The 25,000-nt window shown below is 39.3% G+C and overlaps 1 protein-coding gene across 1 annotated transcript; it reads right to left on the bottom strand.

Annotated features, from left to right (window-relative positions):
- Positions 1–4,361: 4,361 nt before the first annotated feature.
- LOC118637210 (cathepsin S-like) lies at positions 4,362–24,552 on the bottom strand. The gene is made up of 8 exons (XM_036272410.1): positions 24,473–24,552; positions 23,173–23,293; positions 20,406–20,528; positions 18,839–18,988; positions 16,242–16,469; positions 15,079–15,244; positions 12,932–13,034; positions 4,362–4,533 (listed from the first exon to the last, which is right to left on the bottom strand). The coding sequence occupies exons 1-8, from the start codon at positions 24,496–24,498 to the stop codon at positions 4,434–4,436; spliced, it is 1,017 nt and encodes a 338-aa protein (XP_036128303.1). The 5' UTR covers positions 24,499–24,552; the 3' UTR covers positions 4,362–4,433.
- Positions 24,553–25,000: the final 448 nt, after the last annotated feature.

The raw sequence follows: 25,000 nt of genomic DNA, 5'->3' as shown, positions 1-25,000 counted from the left end.
GACTGGTGCAGCCACCATGGAAAACAATATGGTGTTACCTCAAAAAATTAAAAATTGAACTGCCATTTGACCCAGTGATCCCACTTCTTGGAATATACCCTAAGAAGCCTGAAACACCAATAAAAAGAATATATGTACCCCCATGTTCATAGCAGCACTATTTACAATAGCTAAGATCTGGAAATAGCCCAAGTGTCCATCAGTAGAAGAATGGATAAAAAAGCTGTGGTACATATACACAATGGAGTACTACGCAGCTGTAAGAAAGAAAGATCTCTTATCCTTTGAGACTACATGGAGGGACCTGGAAAGTATTATCCTAAGCGAAACAAGCCAAACAGAGAAAGACAAGTATCATATGATCTCACTTATTTGTGGAATATAATGAACATAACAGTCTGAAAAATGGGGTAGTCCCAGAGACGTGGAAGTGGGGTATAGAGTGACAATCCCCAGAAGAGGGGGTGGTGGGGAAGAGATAAACCACAGAACTTATATGCATGTATGCTTGAACAATGGACATGGACAAAAAAGCTGGGGACAGGGCAGGGAGGGAGGAATCAGTGGGGGAAAAAGGAGAAACATCTGTAACAAAAATAAATAAATTAATAAAAAATAAAAATAAAAATAAAAAATATATACACTTTAAAAAAAAAATTTTTTTTTTCTTTTATCCTCACCTGAGGACATTTTTCTATTTTTTGTTCAGATAGAGTGGGAGGGAGAGAGAGGAAGAGAGGGAGAGAGAGAAACATCAACATGAAAGGGACACATCGAGTGGTTGCCACCCACACGACCAACCAGGGCCGGGGACAAACTGCAACCGAGGTACGTGCCCTTAGCGGGAACCGAACCCGGGTCTCTCTGGACCACAGGCCGATGCTCTAACCGCTGAGCCAAACTGGCCAGGGCTACACTTTTTAAATAAAGGAGGATACCAATATATATTTTCTTATTTTTTGAATTGAAACAAAAAAGCATAAATTGTTTAAATCATTACCTACCAGCAGGAAAGAAATAGTATAGAGAAGGCAGAACTACTGGCTAGGTTTTTTTTGTTTTTGTTTTTTGTTTTTTTAGAATAGCTTTATTGATTTTTTAGAGAGAGAGAAAGGAAGGGAAAAGAGAGAAACATCAATGTGATAGTGCAACATGGATCAGTTGCCTCCTGCACGCTCCCTACTGGGGATCGAGCCCACAACCCAGGCATGTGCCCTGACCATCAACCAAACCAGCAACCTCTCAGTGCAGGGGAGAACACCCAAATAACTGAGCCACACTGGCCAGTCCTAGGCTTCTTTTTTTTTTTTTTTTTTTTTTTTAATCCTCACCCGAGGACACTTTTCCATTTTTTGTTCAGATAGAGCAGGAGGGAGAGAGAGGAAGAGAGAAAGAGAAACATCGACGTGAAGGGACACATCGAGTGGTTGCCACCCACACGACCAACCAGGGCCGGGGACAAACTGCAACCGAGGTACATGCCCTTAGCGGGAACCGAACCCGGGTCTCTCTGTACCGCAGGCCGACGCTCTAACCGCTGAGCCAAACCGGCCAGGGCTAGGCTTCTTGAATATACTTAATTTTGTTAATTTGGCTTTGGATCCATATAAATGTTTTATATAATTATAAAACAAAACGACATACATTTAAAAAGCATCCCTAAAAATCAGAAGTAAAATGAAACAAATGAATCTAACTGTGTACATAGGTGGTGGCATAATGATAGAGGCAATTATTCCAGGTGACTTTAAAACACAGTGATTGACTTACATCTTTAGTGGGATATCGCCAAAAGTTTGGGGAAAAGTTTTTGTTCACCCTTAAAATCTTCCTTCCTTCCTTCCTTCCTTCCTTCCTTCCTTCCTTCCTTCCTTCCTTCCTTCCTTCCTTCCTTCCCTCGAGGACATTTTTCCATTTTTTGTTCAGACAGAGCGGGAGGGAGAGAGAAGAAGAAAGAGAGAGAGAGAGAAACATGGAGTGGCTGCCACCCGCACAACCCAACCAGGGCCGGGGTCAAACTGCAACCGAGGTACATGCCCTTAGTGGGAAACAAACCCAGGTCTCTCTGGACCTCAGGCCCACCATCTAACCGCTGAGCCAAACCAGCCAGGGCTAAATTGTTTTGTTTCTATAAATTTGAGATTACTTATTGCTAAAATTTCCCCTTATGCTACACAATAAAATTTTTTTTTAAGTATTTAATTCCTAAAGGATCCATGGATAGAATTAAGAGAATTTGCGAATTTATATGGGAAAAAAATTACATCTTTATTTTCACTAACCTCTAACTGAAAGTTAGCATTTTTTTTGTATAGTCCATAAACCACAATAATATTAGCAATATTTTATAACCAAAAGAAAACTCAGGTATTTTCATTTCACATAACAGTTTTTGCAGATATCTTCAAATATCATTTATACTCATCACTACTTCAAATTTGTGATAGTTATTAACTCGTTATTTAGTTCATTTGTAAAGAAGCATGTACAATATATTACTATAGCACAAATGTAAATTTTAACATTTTAATAACTGTATTTCAATATAATCAGTTTCCTTTGTAATCCTATGTATTTTATTTTATGCACTTAAGAACATTATTCTGTGGAGAACAGGCTTCATCAGACTGACAAAGGTAAAGAACCCATATTTTTGTTCCATTTATTGTGCTTGAAAAATTGTGGGCAAAATAAAAACTAAAGAATAATCAACTAAATACTTTTTAACTATAGTGTTTCTTTATACTTTTGATGATAATTATATAATATAACCATGTTTTTATAGTTAGCAATTCTTGTTCTTTAAAATGTGCTTTATGGAGCCCTGGCCGGTTTGGCTCAGCGGTTAGAGCGTCGGCCTGCGGTACAGAGAGACCCGGGTTTGGTTCCCGCTAAGGCCACGTACCTCGGTTGCAGTTGTCCCCGGCCCTGGTTGGTCGTGTGGGTGGCAGCCACTCGATGTGTCCCTTCACATCGATGTTTCTCTCTCTCTCTCTCTTCCTCTCTCTCCCTCCCGCTCTATGTGAACAAAAAATGAAAAAATGTCCTCGGGCAAGGATAAAATAAATAAATAAAAAATAAAACGTGCTTTATGGAGAGGGAATAAGAGATAGTGAAATTAGCTTAAGTTCAGTTTAAGATATACTAATAACATCATCCCACACACATTTTATGTCATAGGCAAGAACTTATAAAACTTAAAATTCTTGCTGCCTTTTCAGAAGCCATCTACAAATCCATAGCAGTTGTGAGGAAGATAAATCTGAATTAGATAAAAATAAGTAATGGAATATTAAATATTAAAAGAAATTCAGTTTGGTTATTTAATTCAGGTTGACTTAATTATTTGCCCCAAAAAGGCCCTGGCCAAATTGCTAATGAGTAAGTAAAAATAATTGAATTAGCATATTAATTGTTGGCCATTACAATAATTCTTACAAAGTGTGTGACAGATTTTCTCTTAAGCATTTTTCTACTTCATTCATTTAAAAAATTTATTTAGTCCTTTTATGTGCAAAGATACAATCTGAACCACATTAATAATTTAATAGTTTCTTCTACTGAACTTGCCATAGCCCATCATCAGCATCCCACAATTTACATTCTCATGATAGACTATAATATTACCTAAGAATAAGAAAAGAATGGTATGTGGTAATGATACAAAGTTGAAAAGACAGATAATTATTAAGCATTTATATACCATCTGTAAACGAGGCGGAACGAGGTGGTGCAGGGTCTCCAGAACTGCAGGTTCATTGGGAATTAGCCTGCCGGGCTACCTCTAAGGAGAGAGTCGCAACGGGCTTGTACAGACTACGGATTTTTAAACTCAGGGCTTGGGGAGGGGGGTGTCATTCAGTCGAGGAGATGTGGTCATCTTTGATTGTTTGGGCCTGGGGTCTCCCGAGTTCTTGATTGGTCGGGGGCTGGGGTCTCCTGAAACTTGTTTTTCTTGTCCAGTGACCTTTTGCAGTTTGGGTGGGTTAGGGTGGTTCCATCATTCCATTCCCCCTGACTGGTGTGATGGGTTTTGGTTTTCTGGAATGAGAGGCTTAGGGAAAGGTTAAACTATAAGAGTGATGGTTTTGGTTTCTTGGAATGAAAGGCTTGGGGCAGTAATATGGAAGTTAAGAGCTAACACCATCAACTTACAAAATGATATCAGGTGTACATAAAAAGACAAAGAGGTGAAATAAGACAATGACAAATTGTATTAGGTGGACTAATTCTCATACAGTTATATCTACAGTACATTATTAAGTTTCACTTAGCAAATTTTTTCAAGATCTGTAAAGTTAAAAAAATAGAAGAGACAAATTATATATTTATATTGTTCACAACACATTTATTTCCACTGGTTACAGCAGGTAAAATTAAGGGAAGAGAAAGTGTTTTATCTTTCTTGACTTGTTATATAATGAAGAGATCCTCTAGATTTCTGGGTAAGAGGCATAACTAGCAATCCCACAATGATTTCCACTGTTTCTTGCCATCCGAATATATCCTCGCTCACCAAAATGGAGGCCCCAGCTTTAGAAAAACAAATAACAGAAAATTACAAATGAACACCACATTATCAACTTTTTATCTCTCAGTTTGTTTTTCTCATAAAGCAACTATATATAAAAAGCCGTAAAAAAAAAAATTAGAACAGAATAATATAATAATTTCCCAAGGGCTTTTCGGCAATTTTCAAAGGGAAGTTTGGAAAGCTTTAGAGCTATATAGGGTGTGGCAAAAGTAGGTTTACAGTTGTGAATACATGAAACAAAGAATTTATTCTTGTATTATTATTTATTAATTATTGTATTATTTTCCATATGACCAACTATAAACCTACTTCTGCCTCAACCTGTATTGATGAATAGGCTTAATATGTAAAGAAAACAATGTAAGGTCCATTCTAAATTGTAATCCTCCTACTTTGTAAATATGCCTTATGCAGAGAAAGAGTGTTTTTATTCTGTCCAAGGTCCCACCTCTAAATGCTTTTGTATAATAGGATCATAGGTGGCGATTTTCAATCCAACTTAAATTCCTTTAGAGAAGGTCAATTAAGAAATATTTTTAGCAACATCATCAATTGGTTGCCTCCCGCATAACCTCAACCAGGCCCTGGATTGAACCTGCAATCTAGTACGTGCCCTTGACCGGGAAACAAACTCAAAACTCTTTGGTCCTCTGCCGACACTCTAACCACTGAGCCAAACCAGCCAGGGCAGGCATTTCTTACTCTTTATTATGGGAATAAAATACCTATCTCATAGATTGCCTTTAAAATTAAACAAGAAATCTATTTAAAGTACTGATGTGTCTGTTCATAGTAAATGCTCAATAAGTGAAGGTTTTTATTATTATCCAAGTATGAGTCTGTCTGGTTGGACTCAAGTAGAATTCATCCTCCTTTTAAAAAATATAGCTTTTTTTTTTTTTGATGATCAATAGTCCCAGTTTTCCCAGGATTGTCCTGGTTTTAAAAATAAGGTTCTATGGCCCAGGAAATCCCTTAAACTTAACAGAAAGGAGTGCTTGATAACCTTTCCTTCTCCCTGTCTAGTATAGTCTACAAACTCATTAGACATTCCTTCTAAAATATATGCAGTTTCCTTGGTAATAAATTGCAGTCCTACACTTCTTAGGCTGTGCCAAACACTGTTCAAGTCATTGGGATTATGGAGGTTAACAAGCTAGTCTTTTTAAAGCCTACATTCTGTTGGGAAACATACATAACAAAGAAGTACATAATATGATATAAGTATCATAAAGAAAAGTAAAGCAGGGTAAGGGGACAGGACGCAGTGTTGGGAGTCAGGGTTACATTTTAGATGGAATAGTAAGGGAATGCTTCTCTGAGGAAATGTTTGAGCAAAGACCTCAGTACAGTGGCAGTGCGAGTGATGCAGAGACCTGGGGAAAACTTGGTGTGTCTCAGAAACAGCAACAAGGCTAGTGCATTAGAGCTGAGTGAGAGAGGGGAAAGTCACTGGAAAGATAGGCTGTGGCTAGATAAAGTCATGCTTTTATATGTCGTGGGTTGTATTCTGAGTATGAAGGAAAGCCATAAGAGGGTTTGGAGTAGGAGAGCCACATTACCTGCTTTATTATACTTTAAAAAGATCATTCTGGCTACTGAGTAACAGGATTGACTGTAAGCAAATAAGAGGGGAAGTGCTTACCAGTTGAGAAATTATTGCAGTAGAGACAGATGGTGGCTTGAACTAGAGTAACAACAGAGGTATTGAAAAGTAGTAAGATTTGGAATAATTTAATGATGGTGGAAATGACAAGATTTGCTGGTGGCTTGATGTGGGGTATCCACTGAACAAAGAAAGGGTGGCTCTGATGTCTTGGCCTGGGGTAGATGCTGTTGGCATTTACTGAGATGGGGAAAACTGGGGTGCTAGCAGAGAGTCAAGAGTTCTGTTTTGGACATGTTAAGTTAAAGAGGCCTATAGATATGTAGGCGGAAAGGTCAAGTGATAAGATGTGGGACGTGAAGTCTTCAGCTCAGGGGAGAGGGGAGAGCTGAAGATAGAAAGTTGAGAGTCAGTACACAGATAGTGTTTAAAACCATGAGACTGAATGAGATTATCTAAGGAGTGGGCCTAGAGAGAGAGGGAAACTGAGGACTGGGGCATTCTAAAACTTAGAAGTGCGGGAAATAAGAGGAACTAAGGAACTCAGGAGACTGAGAAGTAAAGTAGGAAGGAAACCAGGAGAATGAGGTTCCCTGAAAGTCAAAGTGTTTCAGAAAGGAGAAAGTAATTGTACATCAGATGTTAACAGGGCAAGTAAGATGAGACCTGAAAACTGGTTAATGAGACAGGATGGAGGTAATTGGTAATCTTGACAAGAGTGATTACAGTGGAATAGTGGGAATAAATACATGATTTGAGTTATAATCTGATATGCATATTCTTAATATCTTTGTAGACAAATTTCTACCTTCACTTTTTTTTTTTTTCTTAATCCTCACCTGAGGACATTTTCTGATATTTTCTTCATGTAGAGTGGGAGGGAGAGAGAGAGAGCGAGAGAGAAATATCAACGTGAAAGGGACACATCGAGTGGTTGCCACCCACACTACCCAACCATGGCCGGGGACAAACTGCAACTGACATACGCGCCCTTAATGGGAACCGAACCCAGGTCTCTCCAGACTGCAGGCCAATGCTCTATCCGCTGAGCCAAACTGGCCAGCGCTGTAGACTAATTTCTAAGAAAAATTATTTGATTATAACTTTTTCCTTTTTAACCATTTTTCAGACTGATTCCATGAAGAGGAGGCAGTGTGTATGAATTTAATATAGATGCCTATGAAGTTTAATATAAAACATATACCCTACTCTAAGAGTCAGGATTTCTTGAAAGATCAGACCATAGTTTTCAGTTAGGGAAAATGGAATAGGTTCTGTTTTTCAAGTTATATTTCATTTTTCCTTATCCTCACCTGAGGACATTTTTGCATTTATCCTCAGAGTGGGAGGGACAGAAGGAGGAAGAGAAAGACAGAAACATCAATGTGAAAGGGACACATCGACTGGCTGCCACCCACACAACCCCAACCGCGGCCAGGGACAAACTGCAACTGAGGAACATGTCCTTAGCGGGAACCGAACTCAGGACTCTCTGGTCCGCAGGCCGACGCTCTAACCACTCAGCAAAACCGGCCAGGGCTCAAGTTATATTTCAATAACTTAATCTATTTAGGGATGAGGATGAGGCATTTTTTAAAAAATTTAAAAATATCCAGAAATTTTTTATATTATTCCATAATATAAATTTTATATTATAATTACTCATAGGAGATTTTTGACACCCTTTACTTATGCAGTTAAATAAGTAATAAGCAAATACTAAAAAGGACTAAACAACCAATCACATAACAAATTATTCTTTATGAAGGCTGAATTTACATATATACTTTGATTATGACCTTTCTTTCTTTTTTCTTTATTTCTTAAGATGCAGGGGAAAAGCATCTTGAAAAAGTTTTCATGAAAGGGCAAAACACCATTTACTTCTTAAGAAGCCAAAAGATGTTACTAATGCTCACCTGGCTACACACATTTCTTCCCTCATATATTGCTTCTATCAGCTGAAAATTTCATTCATTCAGGTTTTTTTTTTAAGTTCTTAAAGAAACCTGGTCATGTTTTGTAGATGTCTTCATCCATCCTACCTACGAACCTCAGCTTTACATTTTCCAAACTACTTTTTGACCAGCCCTCCATTTGTACTTCTGCTCTGGCAATGTCTCTGGTTTTTGCTCCAAAATTTGAAGCTCACAGCTAGAACTCAGCATTCTTTAAAAAGTCCTCAAATAGCCCTGGCCAGTTTGGCTCAGCGGTTAGAGCGTCGACCTGCGGTACACAGAGACCCGGGTTCAGTTCCCGCTAAGGACACGTACCTCGGTTGCAGTTTGTCCCCGGCCCTGGTTGGTCGTGCGGGTGGCAACCACTCGATGTGTCCCTTCACGTCGATGTTTCTCTCTCTCTCTTCCTCTCTCTTCCTTCTCTCTCTGTCTGAACAAAAAAAATGCAAAAATGTCCTCGGGTGAGGATAAAAAAAAAAAAAAAAAAGTCCTCAATAAAGCTGTAGTAAGCTTCTCCTTTTCCAGTTTTCTCTAAATATGTTAATCTGGAGTTGGCAGTTTTTGTTTCTGTTTTTATCCTCACCTGAGGACATTTTTTGTTCAGATAGAGTGGGAGGGAGAGAGAGGAAAGAGAGAGAGAGAGAAACATCGACGTGAAAGGGACACATCAAGTGGCTGCCACCCGCACAACCCAACCAGGGCCAGGGACAAACTGCAACTGAGGTACATGCCGTTAGAGTGTTGTGCGGTATACTGAAAGGTCACAGGTTCGATACCCAGGTTGTTGGTTCAATTATTGGTCAGGGCAAATATGGGAGGCTACCGATTGATGTTTCTCTCTCGCATCAATGTTTCTCTCTATCTCCTTCTCCCTTCCTCTCTCTCTAAAATTCAATAGAAAGCATGTCCCTGGATAAAGATTAAAGAAAAAGAAGAAGAAAGAAATGCAGCAGAGAGTTTATAAAGCAGACAAGTGTTTCACATTTCTGTGCTTTAGCATATGCTTTTTGGGTCATTGGGCAATGTATTTACCTCCTCCAACACAGGAGCAGTCCACTCATCTGAAAACTTAGTACAAGTAGTGAATCCTCTGTGGAGGCAGTTAGGCATCTCCTCCTGTATGGTCCCAAAGTCATTTAGACATATATCCTTATACCATGATGTGTTGTGTTTTATTCTTAAAAAATATATCTAATTCCCCATTGGACTGTGAGCTCCTTCAGGAAAAGATAGTTTCTTATTAATTTTTTATCTCCATGGCCTAGATAATGCTTGTCATGTTATAGATGCCTAGTAAATGCTTGTTGAATAAATAAGTACTGAAAAGAGATTTTAGATTTAAACACTAAAAGAAATAGAAATTCTTCAAGAAGAACTGTTTTGCCCTGGCTGGTTTGGCTCAGCAGTTAGAGCGTCAGCCTGCAGTATGAAGAGACCTGGGTTCGGTTCCCGCTAAGGACACGTACCTCGGTTGCACTTTGTCCCCGGCCCTGGTTGGGTTGTGTGGGTGGCAACCACTCGATGTGTCCTTTTCACGTCGATGTTTCTCTCTCCCGCTCTCTCTCCCTCCTGCTCTATCTGAACAAAATATCGAAAAAAATGTCCTTGGGTGAGGATTTAAAAAAAAAGAAGAAGAAGAAGAACTGTTTCAATAGAGAAGGGAATTTAGAATACTTAGTATTAAAGAGAAATACTGTAAGGAGTCAACAAGATATAAGTGAAAATATTGCTTATTTTATTTATTTATTTATTTATTTATTTATTTATTTATTTATTTTTATTTTTATTTTTTTTTATCCTCACCAGAGGACATTTTTCCATTTTTTGTACAGATAGAGAGGGAGGGAGAGAGAGGAAGAGAGAGAGAGAGGGAAACATCGATGTGAAGGGACACATCGAGTGGCTGCCACCCGCACGACCAACCAGGGCCGGGGACAAACTGCAACCGAGGTACATGCCCTTAGCGGGGACCGAACCCGGGTCTCTCCGGACCGCAGGCAGATGCTCCAACCGCTGAGCCAAACTGGCCAGGGCAAAATATTGCTTATTTTAAAAGAGCTATCATTTGCCCTAGTCAGTGTAGCTCAGTTGGTTGGATGTCCTCAGTGCATGAGAGGGTTGCCAGTTGGATTCCTGGTCAGGGCACATGATCCGGTTGCAGGCTCTATCCCCGGAGGGGTGTGCAGGAGGCAAACGATTGATGTTTCTCTGTCACATTGATGTTTCTCTCTCTCTCTCCCTTCCTCTCTCTCTAAAAAAATCAATAAAAACATTAAATAAATAAATAAAAAGTGCTTTCATTGGGCTAGAAAGACCTAAACTGATCAGTATTGTGAATGGATTACAAGTGAACCAAGATATTGGTCCCTTCATCTATTTTCCCAGTGGGCCATACAGATACTACCGTTTTCTATGTGTGAGGCGAGATGAAAAGGGAGGGAAGCACCTTTTCTTCGTCACGGTTTATGAAATATTTACTTCCAGTAAAGACTTGGGGGGTGTTATGGGTTGAATTGTCTCCAAAATTCATATGTTGGAATCCTGACCCCTGGTATCTTATTGTAACTTTATTTGGAAATAGGGTCATTGCAGATATAATTAAGTTAAAATGAGGTCATTAGGGTGAGCCCTAATCCAATATGACTGATGTCTTATAAAAAGGGTAAATTGTACAGTATGGGAATGAAGTCAGAGATTGGGTTGATGCTTACACAAGCCAAGAAAAGCCAAAGATTGACAGCAAACCTTCAGAAGTGTGAGGAAAGGCATTAAAAATTTTTTTTCTCACATCCCTCAGAAGGAACCTACCCTGCCTACGCCTTGACCTCCAGCCTCTAGAATGTGAAGACAATAATTTTGTTTTTTTTTGTTTGTTTGTTTTTTGTTTTTTATCCTCACCCGAGGATATTTTTCCATTTTTTGTACAGATAGAGTGGGAGGGAGAGAGAGGAAGGGAGAGAGAGAGAGAAACATCGATGTGAAGGGACACATTGAGTGGCTGCCACCCGCACGACCAACCAGGGCCGGGGACAAACTGCAACCGAAGTACGTGCCCTTAGCGGGAACCGAACCCGGGTCTCTCCAGACCGCAGGCCGACGCTCTAACCGCTGAGCCAAACTGGCCAGGGCTTGTTTTGTTTTTTTATCCTCACGGGAGGACATTGTTCCATATTTTGTTCAGATAGAGTGGGAGGAGAGAGAGAGAGAGAAACATCGACGTGAAAGGGACACATCGAATGGCTGCCACCCGCACGACCCATCCACGACCACGGACAAACTGCAACCGAGGTACGTGCCCTTAGCGGGAACCGAACTCAGGTCTCTCTGGACCTCAGGCCAACGCTCTAACCACTGAGCTAAACCAGCCAGGGCTAATTTTTGTTGTTTAAGTTACTCAGTTTGTGGTGCTGTGTTGAGGAAGCCCTGGAAAACTAACTCAAGGAGAAACTTCAAAATGCTTACGTTGTAACTCTTCATACCTCTCTTTTTTCACTCTAAATCTAGAAGCTACATTCCTGTATTTGTGGGTTATATAAGTGTCAACTAATCCACATACTGAGCGGCTGTTAGGTGCCATGTACTGTGCTAAGGATATAACGACAACACAGAATCTCTACCCTAAAGGCACATGGAAAATATTGGATTGATGGATAAACAGACAATTTAATTGGATTGTATAAAGTATTCCAGTAAGCATAGGACATTTGGGGAGCATAAAAAGACATTTTACTCAGCTCAAGGATTTAGAGAGAACTTTCTGGTCTAAATGATGCCTGAGCTGGTTTTGAAGGAAAAGCAGGAATAAACCAAGTGAGGAGAAATGATGTTCCAGGCTGAGCGAACAGCATAACCAAAATATGAAAATATTAAAGATAGAATTATATGAATGGGAACTGTAACTGTATATCGTTGAGTATAACGAGAATCAGAAGTGTGAGAAGGAGCTGCGGCTGGCAAGGCAGGTAGGGACCTCAGCATAGACAATTTGTCTTCTCTACTAGGGAACATTAATTCTGCACTGAATGGTACCAAATAGAGTAGTTGTAAGCCCAGGCTCATATTTTAGACAAACCAGTTTGGAAACAGAATGAAAGATGGATTTGAGATTAAAGTTAGAAGGCTACAGGAATAGTTGAGGCAGGAGATGTCTAATCTGGAGCAATAATAGAAGAAATGGAGAGGGAACAGAAGCAAGGACAGAGATGAGGTAAAATTAATTTGACTTGTTGCTTGATTGGATCTGGAAGGGTCTAAGGCAAAGCCATAGAATCTCGAATTGGGTGACTGTGTTGTGTGGTTTTGCCATTTAGTGAGACGGGAAGTTCTGTGGAGGGACAATCTCATGGAGACGGTGCTGAATTCCTTGGACATATTGAGTTTGGAAAAACTAAGATACACAGAATGGGCTTGTCCAGATATTTAAGTCTGAAGTTAGGGGCAGAGGTCAGAGCTAGAGCCAGAGATTTGAAAGTATATACTATGTAGCTAAAATCTTAAGAATGGAAAGATGATACCCAAGAAAAATGTAGAATAAGAAGAGTAATGATCAAAGGATAGAGCCCTGGAGGAAAGACCAACATCTGCGAACTAAGTGGAGGAGTAGGTATTCATAAAGGACATCAAGAAGGAAAGATCAGGGAAGTATTATAGAAGTGCTACAGGGCACAATAGGAAGCAAAGAAACGGGGGCATTGAGTAATTTAGAATGTCACTTTATAAGATGTTATCATTGTCAATATCATGATCATCATCATAATTACAAGAAATCATTTGTTGAGGCTCCCTCTAATTCCTGATTTTAATTAAATATACATTCGAGTACAAATATATTACCTGTTTTTCACAAGCCAGTAGTCTTTCCCATTAAGGTTACCATAGCCAACCACCAATACAGCATGATTCACGCATAGAGTGCAGGTTTGGTCATAGTAGACACCTGAGAATAAAATATGGGTGGAGACAAAAAGGGAAGAGTATGTGACAATGAAGGACATTTGAAAATGCTATTAGTTTTATTAGACTGTTTTGCATATAGGGCTAGGTTAATTATAATTTTAGGAACATAGCCCTGGCCGGGTGGTTCAGTGGTTAGAGCATCAGCCCGTGCATCAAAGGGTTGAGGGTTCAATTCTCAGTCAAAGGCACCTATCTGGGTTGCAGGTTCAATCTTTGCCCCAGTCAGGGTGCGTGCGGGAGGCAACCAATCCATGTGTTTTTCTCACATTGATGTTTCTCTCTCACTCCTCCTCCATCCCTTTCTTTCACTCTCTCTTAAAAAAATCAATGGAGCCCTGGCCGGTTTGGCTCAGCGGTTAGAGCGTCAGCCTGCGGTCTGGAGAGACCCGGGTTCGGTTCCCGCTAAGGGCATGTACTTCGGTTGCAGTTTGTCCCCGGCCCTGGTTGGTCGTGCGGGTGGCAGCCACTTGATGTGTCCCTTGATGTTTCTGTCTCTCTCTCCCTTCCTCTCTCTCCCTCCCACTCTATCTGTATACAAAAATGGAAAAATATCCTCGGGTGAGGATAAAAAAAAAAGAAAAAAAAAATCAATGGAAAAAATATCTTTGGATGAGGATTAACAACGACAAAAATTTTAGGGACCTATACTCTAATGTTTAAACTATTTAGATTTCAGTCCAGCCAGTGTGGCTCAGTGGTTGAGCATCAACCCTTGCACCAAAAGGTCGCTGGTTTGATTCCTGGTCAGGATACATGCCCAGGATGTGGGCCCGATCCTCAAGGAGGGGCATACACGAGGTGGCCAATGATGTTCTCTCTCATCAATGTTTCTATCTCTCTTTCTCCCTCTCCCTTCGTCTCTCTCTAAAATCAATAAAAGGAAAAAAATAACTTTAGATTTCATAATGCTTTGCCATCAATGCTGTATTTGTCATTTTCTTTGCCACGTTTGGCATCAATCCAACAGAGTTCCCTCAGAAATTTTCTTGGATAAACTGCCACCCTTTTATTATCATTTTAAAACTTATATACTGTTATTTTTTTTTTAATTTATGAAAGAGAGACATTGATTTGTTGTTCCACCTCCTTATTCATTCTTTGGTTGCTTCTTATATGTGCCCTGATGGGGGATCGAACCCACAACCTTGGCGTATCCCAACAATACTCTAACCAACTGAGCTAGCCAGTTTGGGCCTACTGTATTTCTTTGTAGATATCCCTAAATTGTTTTTTTTTTCTTTTTTACAATTTTTTTATCCTCACCAGAGGACTTTTTCCATTCTTTATTCAGACAGCGGGAGGGAGAAAGAGGAAGAGAGAGAGAGAAATATCGACGTGAAAGGGACACATCGAGTGGCTGCCACCCACACAACCAACCAGGGCCGGGGACAGACTGCAACGGAAGTAGGTGCCCTTAGCGGAAACCGCACCCGGGTCTCTCTGGACCGCAGGTTGGTGCTCTAACCACTGGGACTAACCAGCCAGGGCCCTAAATTGTTTCTTCCATACATTTTCATCCTTTACTAGATTAAGTGATTTTTAAGGTGAGGTTTAGAAAAAAATTATAGCCTTCCCTTTGTCTGATACAATGCCATCCCATTAGTGGGTGCCCTCCTGTACACTGCTGTGCTGTACCTACAGTACACAGTGGTACAGTGGTTAGGAGCACAGGCACTGGAGTCAAGTTGTACAGTTGACCATCCCAGATGATCATTTTCAGACAGTGTGACTTCAGGCAAGTTAACCTGTCTAAGACTTGGTTTTTTCATCTGTAAAATGGGGGTACTGTGAGGATTAAATGAGATAATGCATGGAAAGAATTCATCATAGTACTTGGCATATAGTGTTAGTAAACTTTGGTATCACTTTTTCTAATTAGAACTGGGTATAAAATGTGTATATTAACTGGAGGATTCTGTTTATCCTACTCAAAGCATTCAGGTGGAGTGATGGGGAAAGATAATATTCCTTCTTCCAGTGCAAGGACAGAATAGAACCAGAGGATACTATATCTGAGTTTTTACCACTTTTGTAGAGGAAGAAAGAAGGACGGCTCACATCTATAGCAACAGACACGGGTCCTTTATTGGCCACAGCTTCTTTCAAGGCATCTTCACAGCCGGAAGGAAGTTCAGTATACTTTGAACATGTGGCAGCTCGATAATTTGAGTTATACTGGCACTTTCCATCCTGCCAAAAAAAAAAAAAAGTATAAATAAGATAAAGAAATATACTTCAACTTCTTTTACAAATCATGTTTTCTTTTGTCATTTAGCCTTTTCAAGTGTCTTAAGTTACCTTCCTGTTTTTGAAGAAAGAAAAATAAAATCTTCCAAAGCCTAACAGTTCAAAGTTTCATTAATAGCACAGGAAATACAGAACTCTCCTATTGTTTTAAATTCTGGATATCTTCAAATATGCAGAAGTTGCCGGGATAATGTCCCACAGACTCTAAGATGGATTGTAGGGGTATACTACATCAAGATCATAAACTCTAGACTAGAACTTTAAAATCTTTTTGGTGATATGTCTGCAAGATGATCTGCAGTTTAATGATGGTTTATAAAGACGACATTAGAGTATGTTTCATGTGGGAAAGAGAAGGTTACCAATTCACGTTTGTTTATACAACTATACTTTTAAACTGCTTAGTAGGAAAAATAACTTGAAGGAAATAAACCAAAGTAATAGTGGATAATGTAGAAGGTTTTCGAATGGTGTTTTTTATCTTTTCTAAATTTTCTGCAATATGGGTATATTACTTATATTATTTAATTAAATGTATAATGAACTTTTAAGGAGGAGGAACAAAGCATTACTTAGCTTTTTAGTAGGTAGAGGAATGATGTGGTTGATGATCTGAGAATAAGAGTGAGTGTAGGAGGCTACAGGACAAAAAGTTTAAATACCAGGCAGAAATATAGGAAGAATTTTAAGGAAGGTTTGCTGGCAATTCCTTTTTAGGTATGAATTCTATTTGCTTCTTTAAAACCAATATGCCACTGGTAATTAAGAAGGCTCCTGCATAAGAGAGAGAACACCTGAGAATCCAGAATCTCTAATCGGGGTTCTCGCACACATGACACTGTTTCTCAAGCAATTTGCTTGGTGGTGAGTTTAGTACAGTCAGTCAAGGGATATCAGATCGTGGGACAGGGACAGCCCAAAACGTTTGCTTCCCACATACCATGGCTTTGTAGGGATAGGAAGCTTCTGATTGGATGCCATTGTTGTCAATGATATATTGGAAAGCCTGTGTTATGTATCCACCTTTGCAGCCTTTATTGAGGTACTTTTCAGTTGCGCAATCCACCAGGTTCTGTGGACTCAGAGATATCAGCTTTCCTGTCTTCAGCTTCAGCTGTGCTTCCAGGGCCCCCACAGCACTGAAAGCCCAACAAGAACCACAGCGACCCTAAAACAGAGATAAAGTCATGCAGGCAATCGTAGAAAGTCAGTGAGGATGATTTCATAACACAACCTGAGCAACACCAAATATGTTAGCCCTATCAGTAATTACTGGAAGAGCTTCTCCCACCACAATTTCCTCTCCTCTTAGACCAGTGATTTCAACTGATATGCCCCAGCACACCGTGTGCCTAAAGAATGTTTAAAACATGCAATACCTCACTAATAAGGGGCTCGCATCACTTTCATTAGATTGTCAAATAAAAAAATGACAGCAGCCTTGGCCGGCTTGGCTCACGGGTTAGAGTGTCAGTCTGAGGATCGGAGTCATGGGTTCATCCTGGTCAAGGGCACGTACCCGTTTGCAGATTGTCCCTGGCCCTGGTCGGAGTCGTGCAGGAGGCAACCAGTCGATATATCTCTCTTACATCAGTATTTCTCTCTCTTTCTCTCTCTCTCTCTCCCCCACTTTATCTAAAAATATTTGAAATAATATCCTCGGGTGAGGATTCAAAAAAAAAAAAAAAAGACAACAACCTACACAATAATAGCTGTCTGCTGTGAATGAATTGAAATTATACCTATATAGCCCTGGCTGGTTTGGTTCAGCAGTTATAGCATGAGCCCTTTTACCCAAGGGTCACAGGTGTGATTCCCAACAAGGGCACTTACCTAGGTTGCAGGTTTGATCCTAGCCCCGGTCAGGGGTTATGCAAAAGGTAGCCAATCTCTCTCTCTCCCTCCCTCCCTTTCTCTCTATCTAAAAAAATAAATAATTACATAAAAATAAAAAAAAAATATCCTCGGATGAGGATTGACAAAAAGATTATACCTATTTTTTGTGTGTGTCAGACACCAAAGATATTTTTTTTTTGGTGTGCCACAGAGTTTTTGTAATTAGTTTATAGTTGCTATGAGATGAGAAAAATTGAAAATTGCTGTTTTAGGCAATGGGAATGAAGACTAAATACTTGCTCATTCTCTGGGCAAGGTTCATCCTTGATAGAAATTTGCAAAGGCTGAGCTCAGAGCATAATTGCCATATTCAAACATATTAAGAAGTAGTACTTATTAATTACATACTAAATCCAAGCTATCTTCACCCATAAGTAAAGGAGATAGTTGCCTACAGTAAAATGATTTTGAGAGGAGCTAGAGTGATTCCCTTGACCTAAAATACCTTTCCTCCTGACAAATGTTGCCTGAAACATAAGTTCAAAATTTCTTTTAGCTTCAGATTTTAAATCAAAAGATATTTTACAAACAGAAAAGGTGCAGAGGGTCCAGAGCCCTATAGTAAGTGTCTCACTGTCTTCTTTTCTCATTCCACCCTGGTCTCTACCCAGAAGAATCAAACTGAATTTGCTTTTGGTTAAAGCAAAATCACCTATTAGCCCTGGCCAGTTTGGCTCAGCGGTTGGAGTGTCGGCCTGCGGACCAGAGAGTCCTGGGTTTGGTTATTGCTAGGGGCACGTACCAAAATAAATAAATAAATCACCTATTAAAATGCAAGCACCCAGGGAAAGAAGTTCATTAAATTATTTATAGTCAACACCTAAATATGTTGTTTATCAGATCTTCCCAAACTTTTATTTTAGAAAAGCTTCAGTAGGAAACCCAAAACTAGTTGAAAGAAAAATAACTAGGTGGAAAAAGAGATCAGCAGTACCATTCACTTCTTAAGTTGTATATTCTGCAGGGGTCACAAGTTGGGGCAGCTGCTCAGAATTCTCGGATCCTTCCTTACCCAGACCTCTAAAGCGATACATTAGTTTTACTCTTAGTTATCCCTAACTAATTGAGGATTTTTGTAGCTTTTTTTTTTTTTTAAACAAGTAAACTAAAGGAAATATGAAAATATAGAATAAAAAAATTTAAAACCCCTATTTCTTATTCCAATAATGCAAGCCTAGTCACGAGTTAATTTGGCTGGTACAATTTGTAGAGCACTCTGAGCTCTAGCTCCTTCCTCTTCTTCAAACCAGAATTTCGTTAGTGAGATGCGGGAATAAACCGCCTGTTAGATACTGTCTCAACACAACACTGTTCTCAAGCAATTAGCTTGATGGAGGGTCCAGTGCAGTCGATGGATAGCATGAGCACTGAAAGTTTGTCTTGACCCGTTTGCTTATGTCGCAGCTTTTGTATATGTGGTTCTAACCACGGGTGTTCTAAGCATTGTGGGGAACACGAGTCAAGTATGATGTGTGGTCCTGGCCCTCAAGAAGCTTACGATTTAGTTGGAAAGATGAAATAACAAAAAGAATTAGAAAGTAACATAAGGGAGATTCACTGCCAAATTATGTAGCTAGACTATGTATTTAAGGAAGAGAGAACTCTACCTGGGCTACAGGGGCCTGAGATGATAATACTCACCTGTTTTTTCACGTTGGTAACACACCCCTTGTCTCTCCAGTCCACATAATCAGGTAATTTCTGATTAGGGTTTGACTTATAGGTGACATTTCCCTGCCATTGGCTGGGAACTCTCAGGGAACTCATCAAAGACATCACTTCTTCACTGGTCTACAAGGTAAATATAAATATCTCTTTTCACTTATATCCTGCTTTTCAATATCCCAATAACTGTAACTGTGAACATATTTAACAACTGAGAACAACTAGTGGTAGTTGTGACCAACATAGATACTGCTAACTACCTCGTAGGTGACTTATTTGGGTCTCTTCTTTACTCTTACATTTTGCATTAGTATCCCAGCTGGACATATGGAAGGAGAAAAAGAAAACTGTAAAAAGTAGAAGTTACAGGGAGACAGATTTTTGGTTCAAACCAAGGCCTAATTTTTATTACAGAGCTGTCTATGCCCTGGCCGGTTTGGCTCAGGGGTTAGAGCGTCAGCCCTCAGACCAAAGAGTCAAGGGTTTGATTCCCCGTAAAGGGCACATACCTCAGTTGGGGTTTGGTCCCAGGCGCCCTGGATGGGTTGTGTGTGGGGCAGCCAGTTGATGTGTCTCTCTCACATTAATGTTTCTCTCTCTCTCTCTCTCCCTCCCTCCCACTCTATCCTCAGGTGAGGATTAAAAAAAAAAAAAAGAGCTGTCTAAAACGTGGACTGAACTGATTTTTTTTGTGAGAAAGAATTACAAAGGAGAGTCCCACATTTAAGTGGGAATTTAATCTACCTCAGGTGTTCCCTTCTAAGGGGTACCATGATTCTTTTTTTTTTCAATAAGAGTTTATTAAGCCAAATTGACAACATATGCCAGGGAGCAAGATTGCAAATGCTCCTGTGAGTCTTAATTTTGGCCACAGTGGTACAGTTTTGCACAAAAGAACAGAATCTAAAATGGAAGATTATTTGTGATAGTAAATGCCCACATTCCCCAATTATGAAAGCAGGTGGACCATATTAAATGGTCAGTTTAGACTTTCATAAGTGTGGTAACTACTCTAAAAGAGTATGAGTAGTCTTTGGATAATGCTTTAAAAAGGTAATTAAGCCCTGGCCAGTTTGGCTCAGCGGTTAGAGCGTCGGCCTGCGGTCCGGAGAGACCTGGGTTCGGTTCCCGCTAAGGGCACGTACTTCGGTTGCAGTTTGTCCCCGGCCCTGGTTGGTCGTGTGGGTGGCAGCCACTCGATGTGTCCCTTTGCGTCGATGTTTCTCTCTCTCTCTCCCTCCCACTCTATCTGTACAAAAAATGGAAAAATATCCTCGGATGAGGATAAAAAAAAAAAAAAAAGTAATTAAAAATAAAAGCAATACTAGTCTGTGATTTTAAAATAAAGAAGGGATTTGTTTAGGAAAGTGGTTACGGTAGGGCTAAGGAATTTATACAAATTCTTGTTTTTAAATTCTACACTTTTCTAATGTTGTACATATGTAGATAATTTGCCTTTGTCATGTACTTTCAAATTGCTTTTGGAGAGACAGAAATCATGCTTTCCAAGAGATAAAAATAGGATTCTTTGTAGTTTACCTACCATGTCTGCCAGGTGGTTCATGCCTAGATCGTATGAATGCATTCCCATCGAATGTTCCAGGTTGTGAAGCATCACAAATTTTAGATTCTTTTCCCAGATGAGACGTCGTGCTTCTTCCTCATTCTAAAATATAAGGAAAAGAACATAGTTATACTGAGTCCTGCACAAATAAGTGTTCAATAATGAAAATAAACATTACGAAGCATTCTACCAAATGTGCATCTGTCAGGAAGCCTGCAAATTAAAAAATATGTTCAATGTAATTGGTAAGACTGCACAGTAATCTTATTCTCGCTCTTAGTTACTTGAGCACGATTAATATTATTTTATGACATATATAATGAACTTCCTTCATCTACTAAAAAGGTTTTTTTTACAAACTGCTTTTGGCTGAAATATATCCTTTGTAGGTGGAAAACTCACTTAATCTTTACAGGCTTTTAAAAAAATGTTTATTTTTTACCCTCACTCCTGAAAAATAGTTTAATTGAGGATATATTTCTAGCTATTTTTCTTTAGTGATTTAAAGATATTTCTCCATAGTCTTCTGGTAATTATTATTGCAAATGTAAGTCTAATCGCTATACTTCCATTTTTAACTTGGGTAACTTTGGTGATTCTCTTCCGCTTTGATATTTTGCTGCTTCATTACATGTATCTGGGTCTGGGTTTCTTTATGTCCTCTCTTGGGTACTTTTGATTGAAGGATACAGGGCTTTTTTTTTTTTCATATCTAGAAAATTCTCAACCAGTATCTCTTCAAATACTGCTTCTCTACCATTCCATCTAACTATCTTCTTTAGACACGTCTATCAGATGTAGTTTAGAGCCTTAAACTCTTTTTCATCTCTTTTACCTGCATTTTCATAGCTTTTTCTTCTTATTTTCATGTGGTGCCTTGTGGGTGAATGTTTCACTACTATCATCCAGATTGCTGATTCTATCCAACGCTTTCCAGTCCAGAGTTCATATCCTTTTTATTGAGTTCTTAGTTCAATTACTGTATTTTTTATTTTCAAGATTCCTAATTGAATGTATAATTTATTTTACAATTTTTTATTTGTATTGATGTTATTTTGTTATACACACACACACATATATATATATAATCTTAAAATCTTTTTTGATTCTATTATTTTAATTTTATCCAGAGTGAATCCATATTTTGACTGTTGAACATGCTGCCCTTGGGGAGCTTCATTTACGTAGGACTGATGTACGTGGAATACAATGTACATGGTGCCTCCTAAAATGACTGACCCTCATCCCCACCCCCAAAGCTATAGTTTCCAATAAGTAATAACCCAATGAGCAGCCAGCAACAGCTCTTTTCTGCCTCACTTCATTGAGTGCTAGAGCCCAGGCCCAGACCTTGGTTCCAGGTAGCAAGTCTAGATGCAGCCCCCTCTCCCTTAGAGCAAGATGCTACTGTTACCCCAGGAGTGGACATGTACAGACATACTTCCAAACCACTAGAGGGGAAAACTGGAATAAAGAAAAATAAATGTGCCCTGGCCAGTTTGGTTAGAGCGTCGGCCTGCGGTCCGGAGAGACCCGGGTTCGGTTCCCACTAAGGGCATGTACTTCGGTTGCAGTTTGTCCCTGGCCCTGGTTGGTCGTGCGGGTGGCAGCCACTCGATGTGTCCCTTCACGTCGATGTTTCTCTCTCTCTCTCCCTCCCTCCCACTCTATCTGTAAAAAAAATGGAAAAATATCCTCGGGTGAGGATAAAAAATAAAAAATAATAAATAAAAATAAATAAATAAAAAAAAGAAGAAAAATAAATGTAATGAAGTATTTGAAAGGAAAAAAGAAATGAACTTTGAGATATATAAAGTAGAATAAAGTAAATTAGAATATTAATAGAAAGTCATTTCCATTTCTTAGTGAGTGAAATCATTAACAAGAGAGATAGTTTTTATTCAACCAGATAGTGGCGCTACCTGCACATCTAACTCTAGTTGACTTTGAAATTAGAGGCCTAAATTCAAAGGGGAGTGGGTGAGGGTGAAGTTTATCACCACCAAGAAAACAACTCAGAGTGCATATTCTACTCGAAGCATCTTTTTTATACAAAAACAAGTAAATGCATAATCAAGCAGTAAATACATAATGTTTGCCTACAAAGTCAGAAATAGTATAGTTATAGAACTTAGTTATTTGGAGCACTAGGGTTAAGGTCTTAAAATCAATCAGTAACTATGCTTTGAAATGACAAAAAAAGGACAAAGTGGGAAGTGAGACTCAAGAAACAACATCTGATAGCACTTCCAGGTGCCAGGGACGGAAACATGGGTCTTTTATTTCCTAAACATGTACTCTCTTCCCCTTGGCCTGGGACCTTCATTCCCGTTATCTGCTTTGCTTGCTCCCTGGCGTCTCTCAGTCCTCTGCTCAAATATCTCCTTTCATGTGAGGCCTTTCCTGACCATTCTGTAGAATAATCACTCCCAGCCTCTTCCAGTCATCATGCAGGGTCCTTTCTACCCTCCATGTCTTGCTTTATTTTTCTCTACTACCATCCAACATACTACATACCTGCTCATTTATTGACTTATTTCTTGTCTCCCCTACTAGGATATAAGCTCCATCAAAACAGGAACTTTGTTTTGTTTCCGGCTGTATCTCTAGTACCAAGAACATAATCAGGGAAGAAATGTGAACGTGCCATTTATTGAAAACACAGCTTGTAAGAATATAATTTGAGAGGGAGAAAGCACAGAGTACTAGAGTAAAAGCGAATCACTCAAGTGGCAATGTCCTCTACCTTTTCCTTGTATTCCTTGCCATAGGTTTTCTTCCAGAGATCCCAGTGATGATCCAACGTGGGGTCTTTGTGCAGTTGTGCCATTGAGCACCCCAGGAGAACCCAAAGCAGCCATTTCATTCTGTTCAAGGAAAGATCACGGAGGAAGAGTAGCTATTAACTGCATATATTGTGACCATATCTTTCATAACAAAAAATAGCAATGCAAAATTTGTCAGAGGGACAAAATATTACAAATCAGACTTATATGGGAAATTTGGGGGGAATGTACAGGGTGGAGCAAAAGTAGGTTTATGGTATTTTGTATGGAAAATAATACAATAATTAATATGAGAATAAACTGTTTCATGTAGTCACAACTGTAAACCTACTTTTGCCCCACCCTGTAAAGTCACATGGAATAACTGCCGATTCATGCTTAGAAGTACTTTAAAAAGTGGTTTTCAGAAATTTCCTGAAATTTGGTAAACCACATTCAAGTTTGGAGGTGTTGCAGGAAAGCAGGGACTATCCAAGATTTGCCAACAAATCTAATCAATGGAAATCTTCTTTTCTCATTAAGACGAAGACAAACATTTGAAAAATCACTTATCTTCATAATTTTTTAATGTGTAAGTTCTTCTTAACTTTTTAAATAATTTAAAAATAATTTTTCTTTACTGATTTGGGAGAGAGAGGAAAGGCGAGGGGGAGAGGGAGACACATCAACAAGAGACAATATCAATCGCTGCCTCTCCCACGTCCCCCACACGATGGGGTCCACCCGGCCTGACCAGGAATAGAACCCCTGGGCTTAACTGGCCTATTTAAAGGTGGTTAAAAGACAACTCTCATGTATCATTTTCACATCCAAGGGTCATTTCATTTATTTTACTTTTTAAAGATTTTTCCCCAACAATCAATATATCTATTTTAAAGGAAGCAATTAACTACTTTTGAAAACACAACTTATATATTTAATACAAAAAGACTTTAACCAAAATTCAGCTCTTTCTCAAACTGGATGCTATTTTCTCTTTTGTTTCTTTTTAACTCACAATAACTAGAATTGTAACCATGTAAACCTTCAAATTATATTCCAAAAAAGCTACGTTTCAGCCTCAGGTTTAGATATCCAAGCACACATTAACTTTTCAAAAATAAATTCTTTTCAGTCAAAAATAGGAGGCAAATTGAGTGATATGATTTTTTTAGTTTCCTATCTGAAACCAAAGATTTAAACCCTGGCAGGCAGAGCAAGCTAAAAACACAAAGAGTTTAAAGACCAAATGGGAGAAAAAAGACAATAGACAGTACATACTTAATGGAACCAGCAGGTGCTCCCATACTAAGAATGCTTGAAGGTGGGCTCTCTCCAAAGATTTCAAAGACAGCAAAGAGACTTCAGCTAACTGTACTTTAAAAAGAAATTGGAACTTGTCACGTGAGGTATCCACAAAGAGGAAGTGAACTTTCATTTAAAATCTGATACATCGCCCTGGCCGTCTTGGTTAGCGATTAGAGGGTTGGCCTGCGGTCCAGAGAGACCCACGTTCTGTTCCCACTAAGGGCACGTACTTCAGTTGCAGTTTGTCCCCGGCCCTGATTGGGTCATGCAGTTGGCAGCCACTTGATGTGTCCCTTTCACGTCGATGTTTCTCTCTCTCTCTCTCCTTCCCAGTCTATCTGAAGAAAATATGGAAAAATGTCCTTGGCTGAGGATTAAAAAAAAAAAAAGAAGAAATATTCTCTCATAGTTAGAAAAGAGGAAATACTGTCAACTTTTTTCTTGGCTTCTCCTGGCAAGGTCTGGAAATATATCAGAATTTAGGCATGGAAAAGAAGAATG

Source organism: Molossus molossus, unplaced genomic scaffold (assembly GCF_014108415.1).
Source record: "Molossus molossus isolate mMolMol1 unplaced genomic scaffold, mMolMol1.p scaffold_m16_p_20, whole genome shotgun sequence".
NCBI classification, from domain to species: Eukaryota; Metazoa; Chordata; class Mammalia; order Chiroptera; family Molossidae; genus Molossus; species Molossus molossus.
This window is presented reverse-complemented; position numbering and strand designations above follow the sequence as displayed.